A 20,002-nucleotide genomic window follows, 5' to 3' on the forward strand; every position below is an offset into this window, starting at 1 on the left:
GAATACGAAGTCGTGATTGGTCAAAGTTGAGGGACGTACAATAAGAGCCCGCCCCTTTTGTTGGATACTGGAAAATCATTGGATACTTCTGAAGTAGAGAGAAAGTCTGGGCAGGGCACATTTGACAGTTTATAGCCTTTGCTAGCAAATGTGTTGTCAAATATATAAATTAAAAACAAATTAAAAAACAAAACCGTTCCCAATTAAACTGCACTATCATGCTAATAGTTTAACCAAACTGAATGTTTTTTTTATTTTTCACAACGTTTTAAGCTAGGTATGTCGCTCGCCGGAAAATATAGTGTACTTCAACTACACTACCCACAATGCAGTTGCAAAAAAACGTCATCGGTCAAGTCACAACAAGGAAGTGCAGAATTGTAGTAGTAATCTTCTTAGAAAGCCGGACAGTTGGTTTTGTAAAAGTACGCACTTAAAGATTACGTTGATCTTGTTTCGGGCAACAGAGCCTTTATCTGTTTAGTTGTCTGGATATGTAATAGGTCATCTATGGAGATAAAAGTGGAAGCTAAATCAATGCGTCTAACAGGTGAATGGGTGTGATAGTGATAAACTAGTCCCGCGCTTCCATTCATTCTTTAACAAGACAACGTACCCCGTCGTTATGGTCATATTCCGCTGACGATACATGCAGGTAAGACTTATTGTATGGCCTAGAGATGTAAACTATTTTCTAAGTCATTCTCTTGTTAACAATAATAGCACTCACTCTGCTGGCACAATGGAGGACTGTTAAGATGTAAATAAATAAAGTCACTACTGCTGCACCTTGCTAATGACATATGGTGGACAAGGGTTAATCCTGCCTTTAAGCGGTCTTTACATGGCACACACTTTGGCTTAACCAGTCTGTATTATTCTAAAACTTTCTAATACCACCACAGTCTGTATTACTCTACGTCTCTGTTTGCCTCAGTCATTTCTAGTATCTCTTTCTTTCTCTGTCTCCTTGTTCTCACTTTCCTTTACCTCCAAAACAAATAAAATCTCCCCCTTTCTATCTCAAGAAAGCCCACAGTTGTTCTTCAGAGCCAGCGTGCTGTTGACACTCAAAATGAGGATGATCACCTTCTTCCTGGTTGGACTGACAGTCCACGTGGTCTTCTTCCTCTCCATCTTTGACATTTACTTCACCTCTCCTCTGGTGCATGGCATGACACCCCAGTCCACACCTCTGGCACCTCCTGCTTCCAGACTGGTTTTAGTGGTGGCCGATGGCCTCAGAGCAGACAGTCTCTTCACCCTGCTCCCCAATGGCTCATCCAGGACTCCATACCTGAGGTTAGAGAACTGATGTAAAGCTCTTGCATGGAGTGTTTTGTGCATATTAATTAGTCCAGTGCAGAAAGGATTATGCATTTTCAGTGCTTTATTGTAGAAGTGTGGTAGTTGTGCTTGCTCTTTTCTCATACTTTGTTCATAACTCCTGAGTAGCTTGCATTTGTGTGAGCTCATGTGAGTTTGTGCGCTTGTTTCCCAATATTAGGAGTGTAATAGAGAACACGGGTACCTGGGGCGTGTCACACACACGAGTGCCTACTGAGTCTCGGCCTGGCCATGTTGCTCTCATCGCGGGCTTCTATGAGGATGTTAGTGCAGTTGCTAAAGGTAGGTGCATGTTGTGTTTCCTGTATACAGAAAAGGATATTAGAACAGTCAGTTTGTATTTTGCCCTCATATTCTTCTGTTTTGTCAGCCGGGGTCTTTCTGTGTGTATGTTCTCCCTGTGCATGCATGGGTTTTTTGCGGGTTTCTCCCACAGTGCAGAGATATGCAGTAGGTGTAAGAGTGAGTGGGCATGATTGTCTATCTCACTGTGTTGGTCTTGTGATGCACTGGTGACCTGTGGCCTGCCTTCCACCCTGTGTCACCTGGAATAGCCTCCAGTCTGCAAGTGACCCTCCACAGAATAAAGGGTGTTTAGCAAATGGATGGATGGTTTATTCCCTATGTCTCCGTGTGGGATTCTACTGTTGTGTCTGTTTGTGAATGTGAGTATTCTTGTTTGTGCATGTTTCCAGGCTGGAAGGAGAACCCTGTAGAGTTTGACTCGGTGTTTAATGAGAGCAGACACACCTGGTGCTGGGGCAGTCCTGATATCCTGCCCATGTTTGCCAAAGGTACACACACACACACACACACACAAACACACACTCATACAAACATTGCACACAGAACCACTACCCTAGTCAATACAAAAGCAAAAAAGGTCACAGATAAAGAGTGTATCAAAAATAAGACATTTAATCTTAGAAATGAATTTACTAACTTAAATGAGTGGATAACAACTTTTTGTTTTTCATAGTCTCTGTTTTTTATGTCCTCATTACTAATTAAATGTGTGGATTATATCAGAACAACATCTATGAACATTAACTGTAATGAATCTCATTTCTCGCTTTGCTTCCTCCAGGTGCCAGTGGAGACCATGTGTATACCCACACATACCCAGCACAGGAGGAGGACTTTGCCTCCACAGATGCATCCAGACTGGACACCTGGGTGTTCACTCAAGTCAAAGTACGGGAGTGAAAGTACAAACAATAAAGATGGCTGCTGCGATAAATGATTACATAATAACAACTGATTAAGCCACATAAATATCTTTTAATAAGTGCTCTTGTAGCTTTTGCTATAACTAGGACAACATTTACCAACATAAAACATATGTTGTATACATGCCATGTTTGTATTTTTTGTGCTCAAGTTATGCATTTTCATGTAGCATAATCTGAAGCCACTTGGGGTCATTTCAATAGATTGTAGTAGGGCTGCTATAAACGTTATTGGACAATTTATGTTTAATTGCACCAGTGCAATTGATGAAGGTTTGCACATGGATTTCTTGAATTAATTTAACAAATTATATTTAATTTTTGTAACAGTCCTTCTTCCAGTCAGCGAAGTCTAACTCCACTCTGAAGGCCAGTCTGCTCAAGGATAAGAACGTCTTCTTCTTGCATCTCCTGGGTATTGACACTAATGGACATGCTCACAGACCAATGTCACAGTGAGTAGGTTACTTAGTCTCAGGACTTTTTCTTGTTTTTCCTTCCATATTAATTTTGATTTAACTGTACATTATGTAGTTTTCAATCAAATCATCAAATTGTTCTAAATCAACCTTTGCTGATGAAGAAGTATTTTTATCTTATACTTTGTCTTTGTCCAGGGAATACCTCGACAATATCGGTCTAGTAGATACCGGTGTGGCTGAGCTGGTTTCCATGGTGGAGGACTTCTTTGGTTATGATGGCCGAACAGCCTATGTGTTCACCTCTGATCATGGCATGACAAACTGGGGTAAATCTCTTCTTTGTGTACATTTTGCCTTTTGCCGCCTGCCTCTTAAAAATTATAATGTTGGCAACATACAAATTCACTGCTGTTTTTCCATGTTTGTGTGCCTCCAGGTTCTCACGGTGCAGGTCATCCCTCTGAGACACTCACCCCTTTAGTGGTGTGGGGAGCTGGCGTTCGTAATGCCCAGAAAGTTACGGAACCCCAACCGTACAATGACGGGTACCTGCAAGGTACTCTCAAGCAAATTTTTTTCCCCCAATTTTTACACTATATGCTTTTAGTCTAAGTGTTGTCCTGATTTGTCCTACTGTCTCCCAGATTGGAAATTGGAGCACTTTCGCAGAGTTGACGTCAATCAAGTAAGTCTCTTTGCAAGGGAACTTTTTTAATATGTTCCTGTCATCAATTAGCACGACTAAATTCCAATTGCATGGAAGCTTTGTTATATTTTTATGCTTTTCTTTGCAGGCTGACATTGCTCCACTCATGGCTTCTCTCATTGGTGCACCAATTCCCGTTAACTCGGTTGTAAGTCTTGAGATAAATTAAGCACAATTTAATGATTTTAGTTATTTTCATCTTACAAAGTCATATGTAACTATTTAGCGCAAAGTTGTCAAGGATGGATTTTGAGCATTCTTTTAAAACAAACGTATTACAATCCTTTTTTTTAAAGACTTTATGACATGGTTGTATGTGTATTTGTGTCTCTTTAGGGTGTGTTACCGCTTCTCTACCTTAACAACAGTGACCAGTTCAAGGCAGAGAGCATGTACACAAATGCTATTCAAGTGCTGGAGCAGTTCAAGGTATGACAGCATGCATCTTCCCTACAAGCTGGCATGTTGATTAGTAACTGTACATCAAGCTTTACTTGAACTTGGAGCCGCATTGAAGGCAGGGGCCTCATTTATGACACAGCTGAACAAAGACACAAATAGACAGAAGATGCAGTTGAAGAAAACTGAGACAAAATTAGCAGTAAAGACATTAAAAAGGCAAATTAGTAAAATAATGAAGCCTAAAAATAGCTAAAGCAATTAAGATTTAAAACAAGTTGAGCCAGTTTAAAAGTTGACAGTTTTAAGTAGTATAAATTAAACTAGAAGCCCAAATTGCCTTAAAGATTAACAAAAAATAAAACCTGGGATTGTTCTGCCGGTTACCCCAGGTTGCAGGTGCACAGTGAGTAAAGATTTCAGCAAAGTTCAGCAACAACAGCCAGCACCTGAAACGTAATCCAATCATTTGAGTGCATTTACTGAGGGCCTGTATTCAACAACAGCAGTAAAGTAATGTAAGGAGGTTAAAAAAACAAAAACTAAGAACTTTATAAATGAATAAAACTCAGTGTCTATCACAACCTATAGGAAGGGATGACCACCCAACCTTAGCATACGGCTCACAATAATGAGGAATACATTTGTCAACAATGATAACACTAGTCCAGAGTGGTAAACAGCATCCAGTGGCCCAAGAGTTGCAGTTGAGTCATGCATGTACAAAATGTCAGAATAAACCAAGACTGATAGAAAAGTTTCCTCAGTTACCATCATCTCCAGGACAGAGGTTGACATAATGTATTCCTATAAAAGCTCATTTTTACTGTTTGTTTCTTTGTTCTGTAGATGAAAATGAGCCAGAAAAAGGAGACAACCTTGTCTTTTCTCTTCACTCCATATCAGTAAGTTCAATAACTTTTACTTACAGCAACTGAGTGAAGAAATTGAATGTACTGTTCATGATAGCGTGTCATGTTTACTAAGTGCTCATGTCATGCTCAGTTTATAGCATGTAAAAATGTGGGGGGAGTAGACTAGAAGTTGCATTTTGTAAAGTAACATGAACGAGAAATGAGTATATAATATGTTTCACCAGATTCTGCTGCTGACATTGCAACGCATTGTTTAGATTAACTTTCGCTGCTGCCTAAGTGCAAAGGCAAAGAATGTTCCCCTTGTACGGTCAACACATTCAAGACCACATTTAAATTCAATTTATCCAATTCTTATTGCTTTGTTACTCTGTTTTCCCAGAGTCCTGACTGAGTCAAAACAAGCAGAATTCACCCGCAAGGCCCGAATACTGATTCAGCTGGAGAAGTATAACGATGCTGTGAGTAACAGGGAAAAGACAGTCTGCACTTTCTGTGTAAGGGTTTTTTTTTCTGAGCACCCCATTTGATTTCCGCTCTCCTGTTTCTCGTCAGATCTCTCTGTGCCGGTCTCTGATATCCTACTCTCTGGAAGGCCTCGTCTACTACCACACCTACGACAGGTTCTTCCTGGGTTGCAGCGTGGTGCTTGGATTTGTAGGCTGGACTTCATATGTCGTCTTAGTCATACTGAAGACTCACGCCAGCCTCCACAGACACCCAAATCTCACTAAACAGGTTGGGACACACACAGCAGAGCGTAATTCCACTTTCTTTGCTACATAAGATTTCTTCCAGAAAAACAGGCTTATGAAACTCGAATGTCTCGTTAAGGCGGTATTGCTCCTCTGTGTGTGCAGAATCCCAACCATAACTTGGCGAGGCTGTGCATGTGTGTGGCAGTGGTGATCACTGCATTCCTGCTTATCCAAAGGAGCCCCATTACCTACTACATTTACTGCCTGCTGCCCGTCCCTGTATGGTACTCTGTTCTTAAAGAGTGAGTAGCAAACACGGTTTAAATCTGTAAGCTAGACAGATACACAAACCATGTCTTATTGCCGTCTGTTCAAACAACTCATTCATCAAATGAATTCATACCCTCCCGTTAAAGAAGGATAAAAACAGCTGTCACTGAAATAAGTTGAAACTGACAAAATTATTAATAAATAAAGATTTAATGAAAATCATCAGATTGCTTTTGAGTTGTGGTTCAGCAGAAATATTTAAAAACAACAACACAAAAAACAAGCAAACAAGCATGATGAGACCCATAAACTAATAATTTGTTGAACAACACTTTGAGCCAATCACTGCAATCAAGTGTTCTCTTTAACTCTCAATCAGACTTCTGCACCTGTTGACAGGTATTTTGATTTTGGTCCACTGCTCATCAGCAAAGTGCTCTAATTTGTCCAGGAAAGTTTTGTTTGTTTTTTTGAATTATTCTTTTCAACCACAATTCAAAAGCAATGTCTTATTCCACTAACTTATAATTTAGCAAATTGTTGTTTATTATTATTTTTTTCAGTTTCTAGTTATTTGAGTTACGATTGTGAATTTTGCCTTTCCTTTAATGGAAGGGTGTGAATAAAATTAAAGACGACTGCATAGTTCCTGTATGCTGTTCTCAGAGTATAGTGCACCAAACACCATACACACAAACAGAGAAATCAAAACGCATCCACGGCAAAAAGAATTAGCACTTTTTCATCAGATGTTATTTACCTCGTACATATTTGCATGCATGTCTGGCACACATGTAGTGAGGCGTTAATTACATTCTTTGATGTATCCATTCATGTTTCTTCTCAGTAAATGGATAAAGGGATGGTCTTGGCAGGGGGTTTTTTTTTCTCCCCCCCTTTTATCACAGGAAAATTAATCTCATTAATAATCTATTTTAGGTCCGGAACTGTAACAGATTTGATTCGGTCAGCTCCATCTCTGCCTCTGTGGAAGTGTTTTGGCTATTTTGTGCTGGTGGCATTTGGAATTGAGCTACTGGTAGGTGCCTTTAAGTCTGTTGTGTCTTCTTGTTTAGGAATATAAAAAACATCTTTCTGCTACGGTATTTTGGTAACAAATGACTCATTAGCCTTTATCTGACCTCCACATACACACTACAAATTGTTCACCAATGTGTTGGGTTCATCATGCACAGTATGATGTTTCTCAGTATCTTAGATGGTTGTTTGTCTTTGCTGCCCCCAGGTGGTGAGTTTCTTTCATCGCGCCATGCTGACCGTGGGCCTGGTTGTCCTCTCCCTCTGGCCCCTCCTGTCAGGACTTTACCACAAGGCCAAGGTAACTGCATTACGAAGCCTGGCTCATGCAGTCACATTACACCAAGAAAAGAAATGCCGTTTTTAATTTCCATACCTTTACGGTTATGGAAAAGTGTGTCTCCAGGAAGTCTGTCAATGGGAGAAACTCTGTCTTTCATCAGCGATTAAAGCTAATACAAGTCATTTTCTTAGGTTTCTATAATCAAATGTTGCTACAGGACTTGATATATGCTGCAGATAATCCTAAATGTATCTTTTCCTTCTTGAATAATTACATTAATATAAAGAAAATGATTAATTTTACAAACGATACACAACGATGAATGTTTAAAAAAAGTTTTTTGTGATAGAACAGGTACAAGATCATTTTGCAAAATATAGATTTTGCTTCTTGTTCTGGCACATGTGTTCATGCGTGGTATCAAATACCAAATACACTAACTGTCTGTTGTTGTGTAGTTCCGCTCGCTGAGCTGGTTTCTGGGCTGTCTGTGTCTGGCTGCTTTCCCCCTGATGCCTGTGGTGGGTAGAGAGCCTAACCTCCATCTGGTGTGAGTACTTCCTTTATTTGCTTTTATACTTATCAGAATATGTACCAGACGGTGAGATTCAAAACAGGTTAGGTCAGTTACAGGAAATATGTGATTTCTCTCTAGTTAGGAAATATCAAACATCCCTACAGGGTGGAAAAAGCTGTTTGCTAGGAATCAAAATAGAAATATGGTCGGAATCAATGTTGTGAAATAATAGAAACATTTCCCAGCATCAGTGTATGTATTAAAAATGTGGAGCCTTGAGCACAGCTCCCCATAACAAGCAAACTGAATGTATTTCAATGTGTTTTCCCGTTAAAAATCTCATTATTTTGTTTTCTCCTAAAAAAAATGACTAGAAATTTGATAGTGGAGAAGTTAAAAACAGAATCTCACAGAAATAAACTGCCTAGTATAGCAACAGCAGCAGCTTTACTCGACGTATGTGTGCAATATTAACCTCCATGACTTTAAAACGTGTATTTCAAACAAAAAAAAAAGCAACATGTGATGTTTGTTTGCTCAGTACCTGTGCAGGTCTGCTCACTCTCTTCACCTCAGCCTGTTACCTGTGGTCGTCTCGACAGAGGACGCCTCTGCACCCTAGTGACAGAAAGCAGTTTGTCGCTCAGGTAAACACATCATGTGTTATGGTGTGATTGTGTCACTGCATTTGCCAAAAATACTTCATCACATTCCAAACTCAACAGATGCTTCACGTGGCCGTGTGTGCGTACGTGCCATCCCTCACGCACTCCAGCCTGCAGCAGAAACAGGGTCTACCGCTTCTTAATCAGATCATCAGCTGGAGCACATTAGGTAGGTGGGTGGACGTGAGCGCAAGATACTGGGAAATTACCCGTGTTCGACATCTTAGAGATTCCTGCGGTGGTTCTAATTATATTTATGCGGTATAGATGATATATCACTTATGTTCAGTGTCGGAATATTCATCAGATATTTAAGATATAAATCAAATTCTGGTAATATAAGCCCTCCTGGGTCTAAACCCCAACACACCTCTGCTGTGTCTTCTCTCTTCTCAGTATCCTCTATATTGGTTCCTTTGCTGAGCTCAACCCGTCTTTTCCATCGACTCCTCAGCATATTTCTGTCTCTCACATCCACATACCTACTGCTCAGCACGGGGTAACGCATTTCTCACACGCACACACACACACACACACATCAACAATTACTTACTTACTGGTGCAGCAGAGCTACAAAATAACACAGTTTCTAATGTTGTTGTTTTCTCCCACCCAGGTCAGAGGCCTTGTTCCCCCCTGTGTTATCCTGGTTAATGTTTGTGTGGATCAACATCGAACAGGAGGCCTTGCTCGCTCAGGGTGTCTCCGGCAGGCAAGAGGTAGAGTGCTAGAGTGTATGTTTCCAAACTTAGATTAGCAGAGCGGCTTAGACGCACATAATGACCTTAGAGGCACATTTCAAAGTGTGAATCTATCTATTGTAGGATTGTTTTAAATTTAGATTAAATCTATTTTTACACCCATGAGCTCTTCTTTTTTTTAAAATCCTTTTTAAAATAGAAAACAGATGGTGATCTAAGTTGCTCGATGTTATCAGCTGCATAAAAGCGCTTTTGCAATTCTATTTTCTTGTGTGCAGAACATATAATTTGGCCTAAGTGTTCCAGTGTTTTTCCTATCCACTCTTAAAATCCAAAACATACGAAGCGAATCCTTACTCGTGGTGCCATACTGTCATTTGTGAAGTTGGATCACACAAAGCTCGACATCTGTACATACTAGTGTCAATACTGACTGTTTATTGTCGTGTATTTTTCTGTGTGTGAATGAGTTTAAGGGAATATGTCTGTTTTTTTTGTTTCACCCTCAGTTGTCCACTATTGACTTCTCTGCAAACATCGACATCACCAAGATCCGCCAACTGAAACTGGACGACATCCGAAGATCATATTTTTTTGTATCCTTGTTAAGAGTATCTGCAGAACATTAACAGTAGCTGAAGCACATAGCATCCCTAACTGTCACAAGAAGAAGTGCTGTGGTGCTGTTCAAGACAAACTCCATCAAATTAGATCATCTTTTTTAAAACTGTAACTTTATTTTTTTAAGTGTGAAGTGAAACCTAACTGATTAGTTTAACGATTCTTCAAAGCTTTTCTTGACTGTACATTTTCTTCAGGTATTTTTTATAATAACTGCTTTCTTTGGGACAGGAAACATAGCGTCCATTAACAGGTAAATACATATTTGTGATGTCTACGCACATGCTTGTGTGTGTGTGTGTGTTCATGTTCGAAATGGCAGGAAGTCTGTGGCTGGTGTGTATTTGTGCAGTCAGGATGAAGTGACGGTCTGGTTTCGTTGATGATGTGTGACTTTTATTTTTAAATAACTAGCAATGCGTCACCACAGGGGAGGAGTGATAAACTGCCACTGTTTGGCTGTGAGTAAGAGACTTAACCCCATCAGATCCAGGGTGGCCTCAGTGTGTTGCATTCTGACCCCAGCTTCCAAACAAGCTGGGATATGCAAAATCTGTTGTTGTCATTTAGTTGTACTCTGTACAATGACAATAAATCATATCTTATTTGAACAAGGAAGGAAATAAAGGGCCTGTAAAAATTACATACTGACTGTGCATCATTTGCATTTAATAGAGAAGCTGATCTCTTGTTTAGGGTGTGCCATTGTATTTCACTGTACGGAATACACTTTGTCCGTGTGTAACGTAAAACTCTTGAAGATCAAAAAGAAATCTATAGATCTCAAAAGTTAAAGATTCCAGTCTGGTGTTGTCTGTAATCACTTTGTCTGCTTCTTTTACCTTTTTTCTAGTTTTGACCCAGCATCTGTGTATTGTTTCCTCACGGTTTTTAACCCCTTTATCATGGGAGGGCTGATGATGTGGAAGGTACTGTATTTTCTTTTAATGGTAAACAGTGTTTTCAAGAAGGGGAAGTAGTCAAGCAGATTGTGACTAATCTAGTTTCTAATCTGTCAGAGAAATTTGCTTGAATATGTTTTGCCTTGCCTTTGTAACACAAAGTTCTAACATTTTTCAGCGCCTAATTAGGATTTATAAGAGACCGAAATTTTACCGTCAACATTCTCAGTTAATTAATTTATTTGTGGAATCCTCCGTTTTCTTAAGCTGTCCTTTGTTCTTGCAGGTTATAATTCCATTCATCATAGTAATGTGTACATTTGAGACCATCCAAGTTGCAACACAGCTCTCATCAAGGAGGTAACCTTTCACTGCAGCATTTAAAACAACATACATGTGAAAGCAAATGTATTGAACTCTCATGACATTGGTTTGGTCACAAACCTTGGATTGTTAGTGTGATCCTCTCTGCTGGTTTTGAGGATGTCCATCCTTTATACTGAATTTGAGTCAGACATCAATCTTACATCATGAGTCAGCTCAGATAACTACAGTAAATGATGCAAAGCCAACATTTTTTTTCATTGTGTGTGGAGATGGTGTGAATCTACTGTTCAAACTGAGCATGAAGTAAACACGTGTTACTGATCCTGATGTTTTCATTCCTTTGTCTCCTGTTCTATGATTCCAGTTTGTTCCTTATTGTCCTGGTTATCTCTGACTTGATGGCCCTGGTAAGACGTTTATGGCATTCATGTTATTTCCTTTAAGGATTTTTCTTTCACTCTTTCAGACTGTTGAGTACACTGTGGACCTTGAATAATAAAATTTTAACTCCCTCTCCCTTTCCCCAGCACTTTTTCTTCCTGGTGCAGGACTATGGCAGCTGGTTGGACATTGGCACAAGGTAGATTAGCCAGGAAATGCTTGGTTTGCAAGTCTTAATTAATTACTAATGATTAACTTGACAAAGTCATTCACCCTTCTTTTTTGGTGGTATCGCCATTTGATGCTTTTACGCTTGAACGTGTTAATCTGTCTTTGTCTGTTGCAGCATCAGCCACTACGTGATAGTGATGTCCATGACGATCTTCCTGATGTTGCTCAGTGTCGTCACACACATTCTCACCTCACAAAGGCTCATTTTGTGGCGGAGATCCAAGATGCACTTCCCATAAAGAAATGTGTTTGTAGTTTGATGTTTACATACATAGGCTAACTAATCCAAATACTTAGTATTTATTTAACTTTTTTTTAACACCGGTTTCATGTATGTTGTCTCATATTTAAAAATTAAAAAAAAAAAAACCTGGGTGTCATAAGATGAGATAGGATAAGATGTGGGATATTGTTGTAGGTCACTGTATACTACAGAGTACAGAGTACTGTGCTATACTTTTAAAGGGACATGTTTCATAGTGGCCAAAGTCTTTTGCACAGTACGTTTGTTCTTTTTATTTTGTACAAATACACTCTCTGTTACAAGCACATTGTTTTTGCATTGATCATTGATGATTCTGACTAAAGCTACTTGAATATTTGACTGTGAATCAAGTCTTTGCCAAAGCTGCCGATTTACGATCCACTGAAGAAGGGTGACTTCATAACCCTATTCTGTAAGAATGTGCACTAATTCCTGTGAAGCTGCCTGTAATGCATTCTTGTGTAAAAGGTGAAGGGCTGTTTTTGAAACTGAACTTTTAACTAGATATGTACCAATAAAAGTTAAGTGGTGAAACAGAAATGTGTGCTTCATGTAGCTTTATTGCACTTTTTCTTTATATTTTAACTAGGAAACACTTGAGGTTGAGTGAGTTACACTGCAGTTAACTCACTCAGCTCTTAGTACTTGCATCTGCAATCATAAAGAGACATATTTGACCTGCATAAGATGCATGGCAGGAAAAAGCCTTTGCTTTCCAAAGAGAACACTGGAGCATTACAGTTTGCTCAGGAACATAGATGCAAGGACCAGGGGCCCAATGCACAAAGGGTACGTACGCACAAAAACTTGGCGTACGCACTTTTCCACACTTACGTTCAGATGTAACAAGAGTGAAATGATCGTGGAAATGTGCGTTCCTCCACGACAACTTCTTGACTGGCGTATGCACGTTTCTATTGCTTTTGAGCCATTGGTGACACTTTGAGGTGATGCTGCGAAACTGCTAATACTGTAAAAAAAATAAAATAAATGTCATTTCTCAAAGTGATATGCACATCAGAGATACACAGATGAACAATTAGCACACCCAGGTGTTTGCAATCAGATGATTGGATTTAAAAGTATGCGAAAAATGGTGCAGAAGATACCGTTAACAACAATGGCAGCTTTGGCACTGTTGGAGGATATTACCAATGGAGCAGTGCCAAGAGAACGGGTTTTCAGAGACTGAGAGGAAAACCTGACTGGCTCATCAGCTGCTTTAGGTTCCCGAGGGCAATCCTCTTAGAACTGTGCGCAGAACTGCGGTCATTATTAGAGCGCAACACGGCCTGGAGCCATGTTCTACCTGTGCCCGTACAGGTGCTGACCACACTGGGCTTCCTAGCCATAGGGTCATTTCAGAGGGAGCTAGCCGACCGATCGGGACTGTGCCAGTCGACACGAAGCCGAGCCGTGCCAGCTGTGTGGGATGGAACCATCCGAATGTCAGCCAGATATATCAAATTCCCACACTGCAGTTGAACAGGACGACATAAAAGTGCAATTTGCAGCAAAGGCCGGTTTTCCTAATGGAATCTGAGCTATCGACTGCACACACATTGCTATAAAGGCACCATCACAAGATGCATTTGTTTATGTAAACAGGAAGCATTTTCATTCCATCAATGTGCAGATCATCTGTGATGCGCAAATGTATTTAAGTAACATTGTTGCGAGGTGGCCTGGATCAACACACGACTCATTCATTCTGACCAACAGCATGGTTGGGAACAAGCTACAAGACGGCCCGGTGCAGGATGGGTGGCTTCTAGGTAAGTAAATCATTTAATTGTCCTAATATTAATACCCCTGACACGCACTAAGCATGTGCGTGTATCAGCAGCTGGCTGTTGCGGTGGACTGGAGAATCAGCTGATGCCAGGGAGGCTGGAGGAATCCTCCGGCTCTGTGATACGAGGCTGGGACTGCGTCTCACAGTCTTCTCCTGACTCATTGTCTGTTTGAAAATAATAAACTGAGTAATTCAACATGAGACAAAGTCTTTGACTTCCTCTTTGATATCCTGGCATGATTATGCAAGAACCTGTATCTTGTTTGGCTGTGAGCAGATTATTGTATGACCGATATAATGGATAAATTTGTGAGTTACACAATATATATTTACCTTGGAGGTGATCCGAGTGACCCACGTGTGCTCCCACCACCCCTGTGAAAAGCAGTGTCACCCACAATAGCCGTGACTCTCTGCTCAAAAGGGGTGAGCTCATCCTTGTTACTTTTATCTGATCCTGCAGTGAGGGGAATCCACCTGTCAGCCCTGTTTATACTAATTTGCATATTTAAATCAGGGGCATGGAGAGGGAGGAGTCTGATACTCCAACATGTGCGGTCAATTCCACACTGAATGAGATGTACAAAGGAAATGTGCTTGGATATAGGTATGTGCTCACTTTCGTTCATCTGGATTTTTTTGTGCTTAGGCAATTTTCTGGATTGAAGCGTACGCCAGGTTTCAGTATGAAATCCACGCAAATCTTTGTACATGAGGCCCCACGTCTTTTGGAAAAAAGTGTTCAATCCATCCATCCATCCTTGCTAGGGTCACAAGGGGCTGGAGTCTATCCCAGCCGACTCAGGGTGAAGACAGAGGACACCCTGGACAGGTTGCCAGTCTATCACAGCGCTACACTTACAGGCAAACAAGCACAGTCACCTTTACACCTAAGGACAATTTAGAATCACCAATTAACCTCAGCATGTCTTTGGTCGGTGGGAGGAAGCTGGAGAACCCATACTGCACAGGGAGAACATACAAACTCCATGCAGAAAGTTGCCAGGCGTCCTAGCGGGACGCAAACCGGGGATCTTTTACCTGTGAGGCAACGGTGCACCGTGCAGCCCAATAAAATGCTCTAGACAGACAAAAAACAGTTGTTTGGCCACAGTAAGGGGAGACATGTTTAGTGGAGATGAGAGACAGCTTTTCAGGAAAACAAGCTCATACCCACTTTGAAGCTTGGTGGTGGTAATGTTATGCTTCTGCATTATTTCACTGCCTCTGGGACCGGGCAGCTTGCTGTCATTTATTCATCTATAAATTCTGCATCGTATTAAAGAGTGCTTGAAAATAATGTGAAGCCATCTGGCAGAAAGTTGAAGTTGAACTGGGAGCGGACCTGTTAACAGGACAATGATCCAAAGCAAATTTTGCAAATCCGCCAAGGAATGGCTTAAGAAAGAAGAAACAGAGAGTTACAAAATGGCACAAGAAAGGTAGCACAAATTTGAATCCTACTGAAATGCTATGGGAGCATTTGAAATGGGCTGTACTTGCACGAAAACCCTCAAACATCTTAAACTGAAGTAATTTTGCATTGAAGAAGGTCAAAAACTTGAGCAAGGTGAAATCACAGACTGGTGGATGTTATGGCCCCTGGTGCCAGCTAACCCTAGAGACTGGATCGTAACAGTGGACATTTGTGAATTATTATTATTTTTTTCTACTACAACAGGCAGTAGTAGTTCTGAGGCTTTTTCCACAGAAGACTATCATACCTATTGATATTTTTTGTTCACTAAATGACTGATAAAGATGTTTTTTGCCACACCTTTCTCTGTAGATACTGTTTCAAAGATGATCAAATGTTTGGGTGTCCAAATGTGTCAAAAAAAAACCAAAACCCATCAATTTCCATTTTTAAACTAACTATTGTAGTCTTTGCTATAACAAGTAGGTAGCCATAGGTATGTGTTAGACTTATTAAAACTACAGAGAAAGTGAAAGAAAACTCACCAGATGTCCTTAACCCTTTATAGGGCAAGTGACCACATTTGGTAACTTTCATAGATGTTCAATATGTCCACCCTGTGCCGCTTCTTGAGGTTGAAGAACCATGTGCACTTTGATTTAGTTTTTGAGATTAGTGCCACTAATACCACTACCCCAAGAAAAATGGTACTAAATGAACTGGCCAAGCATTTTAAAAATACTTCGTTACTGGTTGTGTAAGTATTATCACCTCAAATTAAAAAGCTTCTAAATAAATGTTTTTTGCAGTTTGTCACTGTTTCTTTTGTTTATTATACATTCTTTTTTTAAAACTGTAGATTTGCAACATTTAAAAAAAAATAAATTTAAGTCACAAAAGTAAAAATAACTTGAAATATTCTTCAAAAACATTTTCATTTTCCAAGTATTTCAAGGAGTGACCTATAAAGGGTTAAAGCAACTACAGACCAGATGCTCTAGAAAAAAAATACCCGGTTGCCCTGAGAGTTTGGTTACAGAGCGGCCCACACGAGCACTGCGGTTTGTTTTTGGAAACTCCTTGGTTAATCTAACTGTCTGAACACTAAGAACTGGATTGCTGCTAAAAAAAAAACAAAAACAACAATCTACCAATAAAACATGAATAGAGGTTAATAACATAAGCAAGTGTTTGCTGCATATACTGACTACTCTTTTCTATGAATTGCTGAAACTTGGTGTCACATTTGTGGCAAGGGTAATTACAAAGGCTTTTTTTCTACTTCCTGGTGTTGGGAAATGCAGCGAGGTGTTTCCTCAATATGAAAGTAGATAATAACTGTCTGTAATTAATGTTTTATTTATTTATTTATTTTTTAGTTCAATTGAGGACTCAAAGTCGCAAAGTCATCCCTAATAATTAGCCACAGTTGCGGTATATGTCTCATTTGACTTGCTGCAATGTTCACCAGAGTAACACATCTGTCAACATCACAGTTAACATCACCACATCCTGGCTCACTTCTTTTGAATTTGTCAAGACAGTGTTGACAGTCAACTGATAAAGCGTTGTGTTGACTGAGGCTACCTTACTGATATCTGAATCATTCAGAGAAAAAGAGATTTTTAAAAAAAGTCATGCATTCTTTTTCTTCTTCTTCTTTTTTTTTTTTTTTGATACAGATGAATGAAGAGTACTTCCATATTTTATAAAGCTGTTACTTCCCTGGTAATATAATAGGAAAGATGTATATCAGTAGAGATGTGCTGCACCCTACAACCTTTATCCTCTAAATCCAGGAAGCTAGAAGCAACCCCCCTCTGTGCACAGTATCACATCACATTGTCTGTATTTTACCATTAAGTGCAGATGCAAAGTAATCGGAGTTATATAGGGGTGACCAGAAGGAGGAAGCAACCAGCTTTGTGGTTGAACTGACATGGGCTTGCAGTCACCTCCTGTTTCTGACAGAACACAAGCAGCCAGTATGCAAAAGAGGACGTTAGCTTCTCACAACACACACAGACAAACATTTCATTTTCATAACCTTCGCTTCCCCTAATTATTACACATTCAACTTTGAACACACCCAGTCACGCAAGCAGAAACAGAGACAGCTACATTTTTCTTCTTTTTTTTTTTTTGTCTCAGATGCAGAACTTTTCCCGCGATCGCCAACACTGAACTACTAATGTAGAGGGCAGACACTTCCTTCAATGCCTTATTTTGATGTGTACGCGCACTCGGCAGCCACTTCTTCCTTGACCAAAGGTAAGTCAGTTGTTAAACGTTGCAGTGCGGCAATTTCCACTGTAGCATTGTTCTTTTGGTAATAATTACATGGTCAACAACAGTCATCTGTACTTCTCAACCCTTGAAAAAGCTGTAATTTTTCATTTTAGTTTCTTCAAATTGAGGTACTTGGTGTGTTGTAGTCTTGTTTCCTGTTAAACTAACCGTAGGTAAGCTACTTGAAGATATACAAGAAGGCAGACTATAATTATATTGTGGTTAGTGACTGGTATTTTGTGGTCAAACGTAGCCAAGATATAGCAGCAGTAAAGAAGGTGGATATAATGTGCAGTGCAGAGCTGAGTTTTCCTGACTTGTGTTTTGTCTCTACCCTTTTTCTCTTTTACACCTTTTTTCTTTTTCACTGATTCTTCATGTCTCTCTTTTATTTATGATGTGTCTCCCTCTCACCTCTTCCCTTCCTTTGTTCTCTTTAAGATGACTTCTACAGTTGCCCAGAGCACACTATCCACGGCCATAAATTCCACGTTGTCCATGACCTCCGTACCCCAAACCTCCATGTCCCCGAGTGATCCGAAAGACCAGGATGACTACCACACAGTGCTCCTAGTCATCTACTCTGTGGTTCTGCTCTGCGGCACCATTAGCCTGAGCCTGATGGTGCACGTCATGAAATCCAGCGCAACTTCCACCACCTCCATCGCTGTACTCAACCTCATCTTTGCCCACTTCATCTTCCTCCTCACGGTGCCCTTCCGAATGTACTACTACGCAACTAGCCAGTGGAGCCTGAGCCATGGGTGGTGCAAAATGGTCAGCGGCATGATCCACATCCACATGTACATGTCTTTTGTTTTCTATGTGATCATTCTCATCACCCGGCTGTTGACTTTCTACCACAAAGCTGACCGGTTGGCTTACTTCCAGAGAATTCACGCATTCATTTTAAGCGCTTTGGTGTGGATCGCTGTGCTGGTCATGGTCCCCTGTATCATCCATTTTTCCTATGGCAAAAAAAATAATAATGGCAACAAAACTGATGACAACAAAACTGATGACACCAAACGTTGCTTCAGGTTTGGGGACAACATAGAGTCTGCTAAGGCGGCCAACTACATCATAAGCACATTGATCATAGTGGTGGCGGTCGTGTTGACAGCCCTGCAAGCCAACGTCCTGTGGGTTTTATACAAGAAGCATCGCCAGGGATGCACCTCTCAGCAGGACTTCGGGGCTCAGCTGAAGAGCCTGTGCTTCGCCCTAGTCATGGTGGCGTGCTTCATTCCCTACCACCTTTTCCGGCTGTACTATTTGGAGCACATTCATTTGCAGAATGTTAATGAGGTGTTTCTGAGTTTTACCACTTTCAACTGTTTGGACATGCTCACCTTCTTGGGGAGGAGAACTTGCAACGTATGCTTGTTAGGAAGGGCTATATGAAAACTGTAGGTATGATGAATGCATGCGTGGGTGTGTGTGTGTGTGTGTGTGTGTGTGTGTGTGTATAGAGGGGGCTTTCAAGAGACCCCATTTACATTTTTTGGGGGGCGTGATTCACTTTGCCCATCTTTATTTTTGTTACTGCTCCACAACCGCTGACAACTTGATATCGGAACAACTGTCCAAAAATAGCATACAAACAAACATTTACAAAGATTAGAATGAATTAAAACACACAAATGGAAAAGGTGAGCAAAAATCCTTAAGACATACATTTAGTACTATTAGAATACTTCTAATTTTTGAAAATATATCACTATTTCTTTGAGAGTTTTTTTGAACAATGAACCTTGGGAGCAAAACTTAAACAAAATAATCTTTCTTAGTGCCTATTTAAGGGCCTTTTTGAGCTGTTGTCAGTTTTCTTTAGTTTGTATAGCTTATTGTTTTGGTTATTTGACAGATCCTCCGTTCTGCTTGATTGCCTCTATTGCTGCTGTGCCATGTAGGTTTTCAAAATGTTTCTAAATGATGCAACTCTTTAAACTGGGCTTCTATGTTTTAGATACTAATAATGTTATTATTTTATATATTTTTTGTCTTCTTTGATAATTAAGTTGTCCATAGAGGGTTAAAAAAAAAAAACACGAGGAGAGAAATTATGTGACATGTGACAGCCAAAGTCAAACAGCAGATGAATCAAATTACTGGAGACACTTCGCTGGACTGTACACCGCCATCTGCTTTGGACTCAAAATGAATGAACTCCTGCCACCTGCTGGTCTGTGCTTATACTACAAAGGGTTCAAACTTGGAATTTGTGAAATGTACTCCAAGATTATGGATTTATTTTTAATCACCTGCCTTCAACTGAAGGGAGTGGAAATGACAACTAAATACATTTCACTGTATTTGCTAACACTTAACCCCTGTGTGCATAGCTCAAGTGTTTGGCTTCATAGCTAAGAAGAGAAATAAATATCTGAAATCATTACCGCTCCCCCATTATTTTGTGAAACATTACCTCAGACCTCTTGTATCTGCTACGTTCTGCCCTCGGAGGTGACGTTAGAGGTCCTGCCTGACACAGACACACAACCACACACACACACACACACCTGGTGATCTTTTCCTTTTAGTTTTTATGGCGCTGGGTTACTGTTTAACATCCCCACCCTAGTTTGAGTTTGTTTAGTAAATCGATCTAATGACAGGGCTAT

The 20,002-nt window shown here is 40.2% G+C and overlaps 2 protein-coding genes across 2 annotated transcripts; both read left to right on the top strand.

The window, feature by feature from the left end:
• The first annotated feature begins 365 nt into the window (after positions 1 to 365).
• On the top strand, positions 366 to 12,417 carry pign (phosphatidylinositol glycan anchor biosynthesis, class N). The gene is made up of 29 exons (XM_008276274.1): positions 366 to 655; positions 1,029 to 1,302; positions 1,508 to 1,629; positions 2,043 to 2,141; positions 2,435 to 2,541; positions 2,907 to 3,031; positions 3,194 to 3,324; positions 3,435 to 3,554; positions 3,643 to 3,683; positions 3,793 to 3,852; positions 4,041 to 4,133; positions 4,953 to 5,008; positions 5,361 to 5,439; positions 5,534 to 5,716; positions 5,839 to 5,978; positions 6,886 to 6,985; positions 7,193 to 7,285; positions 7,726 to 7,817; positions 8,326 to 8,431; positions 8,510 to 8,618; positions 8,846 to 8,948; positions 9,066 to 9,168; positions 9,660 to 9,746; positions 9,969 to 10,024; positions 10,625 to 10,700; positions 10,960 to 11,033; positions 11,365 to 11,407; positions 11,528 to 11,580; positions 11,728 to 12,417. Exons 2-29 carry the CDS (start codon positions 1,076 to 1,078, stop codon positions 11,849 to 11,851), a joined length of 2,802 nt encoding a protein of 933 aa, XP_008274496.1. The 5' UTR covers positions 366 to 655; positions 1,029 to 1,075; the 3' UTR covers positions 11,852 to 12,417.
• A 4,715-nt stretch (positions 12,418 to 17,132) lies between these two features.
• On the top strand, positions 17,133 to 19,776 carry gpr141 (G protein-coupled receptor 141). Its single transcript, XM_008276275.1, has 2 exons — positions 17,133 to 17,360; positions 17,820 to 19,776. Exon 2 carries the CDS (start codon positions 17,820 to 17,822, stop codon positions 18,780 to 18,782), a length of 963 nt encoding a protein of 320 aa, XP_008274497.1. The 5' UTR covers positions 17,133 to 17,360; the 3' UTR covers positions 18,783 to 19,776.
• The last annotated feature ends 226 nt before the right edge of the window (positions 19,777 to 20,002 follow it).

The sequence above is a fragment of the Stegastes partitus genome, unplaced genomic scaffold, assembly GCF_000690725.1.
Source record: "Stegastes partitus isolate 25-593 unplaced genomic scaffold, Stegastes_partitus-1.0.2 Scaffold68, whole genome shotgun sequence".
NCBI lineage: Eukaryota > Metazoa > Chordata > Actinopteri > Pomacentridae > Stegastes > Stegastes partitus.

Excerpts from the sequence above, each read along its gene's own strand:
- pign (XM_008276274.1), top strand. The coding sequence starts at position 1,076 with ATGAGGATGATCACCTTCTTCCTGGTTGGACTGACAGTCCACGTGGTC. Across the intron at positions 9,169-9,659 it reads GTGTCTCCGGCAGGCAAGAG|TTGTCCACTATTGACTTCTC; the intron begins GTAGAGTGCTAG and ends TTTCACCCTCAG. Across the intron at positions 10,701-10,959 it reads GAGGGCTGATGATGTGGAAG|GTTATAATTCCATTCATCAT; the intron begins GTACTGTATTTT and ends TTGTTCTTGCAG.
- gpr141 (XM_008276275.1), top strand. The coding sequence starts at position 17,820 with ATGACTTCTACAGTTGCCCAGAGCACACTATCCACGGCCATAAATTCC.